This window comes from Hermetia illucens, chromosome 3 (genome assembly GCF_905115235.1).
Source record: "Hermetia illucens chromosome 3, iHerIll2.2.curated.20191125, whole genome shotgun sequence".
Taxonomy (NCBI): domain Eukaryota; kingdom Metazoa; phylum Arthropoda; class Insecta; order Diptera; family Stratiomyidae; genus Hermetia; species Hermetia illucens.
In genome coordinates this window covers 74,764,816-74,767,733 of record NC_051851.1, presented here as the reverse complement: position 1 = coordinate 74,767,733, position 2,918 = coordinate 74,764,816, and the positions used below count along the sequence as shown (strand labels likewise).

The 2,918-nt window shown below is 35.6% G+C and overlaps 1 protein-coding gene across 1 annotated transcript; it reads right to left on the bottom strand.

Annotated features, from left to right (window-relative positions):
• Positions 1-433: 433 nt before the first annotated feature.
• On the bottom strand, positions 434-2,188 carry LOC119651265 (glutathione S-transferase 1-like). Its single transcript, XM_038054766.1, has 3 exons — positions 2,028-2,188; positions 1,512-1,677; positions 434-1,051 (listed from the first exon to the last, which is right to left on the bottom strand). The coding sequence occupies exons 2-3, from the start codon at positions 1,644-1,646 to the stop codon at positions 554-556; spliced, it is 633 nt and encodes a 210-aa protein (XP_037910694.1). The 5' UTR covers positions 1,647-1,677; positions 2,028-2,188; the 3' UTR covers positions 434-553.
• Between the last annotated feature and the right edge of the window lie 730 nt (positions 2,189-2,918).

Sequence of the window (2,918 nt, the reverse complement as noted above, 5' to 3'; positions counted from 1 at the left end):
AGTATCTTTTTAGTTAATCATAAACATAAGATAAATCATGTCTAGCTGTAAGTCACTATGAGAAAATAAGAGAAGCTAAAGCTAAAAAATTAGATTAGAATCGAAAAATTTCTCATTTTAAAGGGGCTTGCATAGAGCCCGGATTTGAATCCTATTGGTAATTGTTGTGCATATTTTAAACAAAAACTAAATAACTATGCAACGCTACCAAAGGGTAATGAGTTATGGGCCCGCCAACTCGATGATTCAATGCCGAACACACATTTTGAGTTTGAAAAACTAAAATATTTATCAATGCAATACGGAAGGTGTAAAAATTATTTGTTTGGGTTCCATTTTTCCAAAATGATTGGACTAGTTTCTACTGTAACACATAAGTACAGGACGCAAACTTTTAAGTTTTTACGGTTGGAAGATTTTTTATTAGTTCTTTCGTGAATACAATCCATCTATTCGAATTAAAAAACTAAGCATTATGAAATCAAAATATTAAATAATGAACGCTTATATAATAAATACTGAAAAAGCACTGCTTTCAGAGATCCTCTAGTTTTTAGTTTAGGAACTTCGCCTTGAATTCTTCGACACCAGCTTGATTGATATCATATCCAGGAATTGTTTCCTTGCACAATTTATACCAAGCGGCAACCTTTGGAAATTTGTTGATGTCAAAGTCCTTTATCAATTCAATAGTGGAAACGCTAGCGACCAAAGCAAGATCAGCCAATGTGAGACTATCTCCAGCAGCGTATTTGCTTCCCTCAAGAAATGTGTTCAAGAACCCGAAAGCTTCCTCCAATTTCTGATACTTTGCAGGATCGGCTGGAGCCTTAGCGAAAATTTGGGGATAGAAATAGTCAGCAAATCGTTGATAGAGAGTCCCCATATCGAAGTATAATCTCTGGTTGACGACAGCACGACTTTGGACATCGGCTGGATACAAGGAGCTTCCTTTGCCGTATTTTTCAACTAAATACACTAGAATAGCACGAGATTCCCAAAGGCAGAAGCCATGATCGTTCAATGTTGGGATGGTGTGTTGGGGATTCATCTAAAAAATAAAAATAATTATTTGAAAATAATTAGTGGTAAGTTTGTATTTGAGTAAAAATGAGGTTAATTAGATTGTTTACTTTGCCGAAAAAAAGTCTTCTTGAATGGTGCTGCAGTCTAGAAAAATTGATTTCCTAAATTTACGTAGGCATTGAGTGGTATTGACCTAATAAGTTGATTAGGCTCGTGAAGAAAAAAATGCTTGAGGTAACGTCGTTAACATTGTTATCATGGTTTAAGTATTGGGAAAAATTTTGGAACTTTTAATCAGCGATAACAATCGACTTTTCTGCTAAACCATAAAAGAGATTCTGGTATAGAGTTTAAATGCAACTTTCAATTTAAAATATTATAATTCCTCTCAAACTATAAACCATTTCGCGCCTTTTGTACTACGACATATCTTAGAGTTTATTCACATTAATCAAACTACATATATTTCAATAGGTTAAACTTACCTTCAAGAATTCCGGAGTGAGATGTTCACCAGCCATCAAATTGGTGGGTTTGAGATTCAACTCTACGCCGAGAGCCTTAGCAGCCATTAAAATTGAACGGCATGGGGCAGATCCGGCCAAATAATAGAAATCCATTTTTTCTGTTTTCAAGTTTTTGAAGTAAACCCTGTAATTTAAACAAAATTGGAAACGTAGAAAACGCCTTAGTGCCTGACTATCGTAAAAACGGTTAAACACATTCCGGTAACGTGTAATGTAAAATTGTCGAAAAAGCTCCGCAACTGGTGGACACAATGAAAAAACTGTTGGATGCCATCCAACTCTGGGACAAAACCAAATGGAAACTAGTTTTATTGTTCATAAGCAAATTTGTCTATTTTTTGAGAACTTTTGAAAACCATAAACATTTTAATTATTTAGATGCACTTTTATCTAAATCATTGCATTCACAGAGAAAACCACTTTCGAAGTAATATTAGCAGTTTTGGGCGTTCTAAGTATAACACTCGCACTTACCACAAACACTATAGAAGTCCAACGTTAGCCGGTACGAAGTTTGACTAAAATAATGTCTAGTGATGTGGGCCTGCTTTATATACTTGCTACGCCGGATACCAAACACAAATTGATGATATCATTAAGTCCCTTCACTACAGATAAAACTTAATAAACGCAGATACGTATACATTTTCTGTTGGCTTCGCCAAGCACGCAGTTGGAGAGATGTTGGAGCTTTCGCTGGTGTCTTCCCAGTGAGAGATGGAGCTGCTTTGATGCGCCGGCAAAATACATACTTTTATTATATAACAATGTTGTTTAATAAATTTTGTTGAACTTGATTTACACTAATAGGAGAAATTGTGAATACAGTCCATCAGTTTCGGGCATGGCGGGGATGTTGGTACTTGTATTATGTAGTATACTACACAGAGATGTTCCAAATCTCGCAAGCAATGGTTTTGATATTTGTATAAAAGAAAGCTTCATTGAAGGAGATTCAATGTCTGCTATACCCAATTAACTTAGAAGCGACTTGACCTGTTGTCATGAAATTTCATGAAAATGTGTAGTCTGAGAATAATAATTCTTTTTTTTGAATTTTTAAAAAACTACACTTAAATTAATTCTAAAAGTATAAAATTTGGCATTCATGTAAATGTTAATACAAGTCATACTACTGAGAAGAAAAAAGAGAATCCTACTATTAATAATAAAATTATTGAACTCCGCCGAAGCCGGTCCCAAGCTCGGTTGTGAAAGGAGGAGGGATGGATAGCTTCAGTCTGAATGGCTGTACGCCACCGCAGCGTCTCAGGGGGTAGGTGAGGAAAGTGCAGGAACTTTGCAGTCTTGCAGATTACTCACTAAGGAAGCTATCTTAACACCTGGCAGCTAGGGATAAAATGC

Excerpts from the sequence above, each read along its gene's own strand:
- LOC119651265 (XM_038054766.1), bottom strand. The coding sequence starts at position 1,646 with ATGGATTTCTATTATTTGGCCGGATCTGCCCCATGCCGTTCAATTTTA. Across the intron at positions 1,052-1,511 it reads TCACTCCGGAATTCTTGAAG|ATGAATCCCCAACACACCAT; the intron begins GTAAGTTTAACC and ends TTTATTTTTTAG.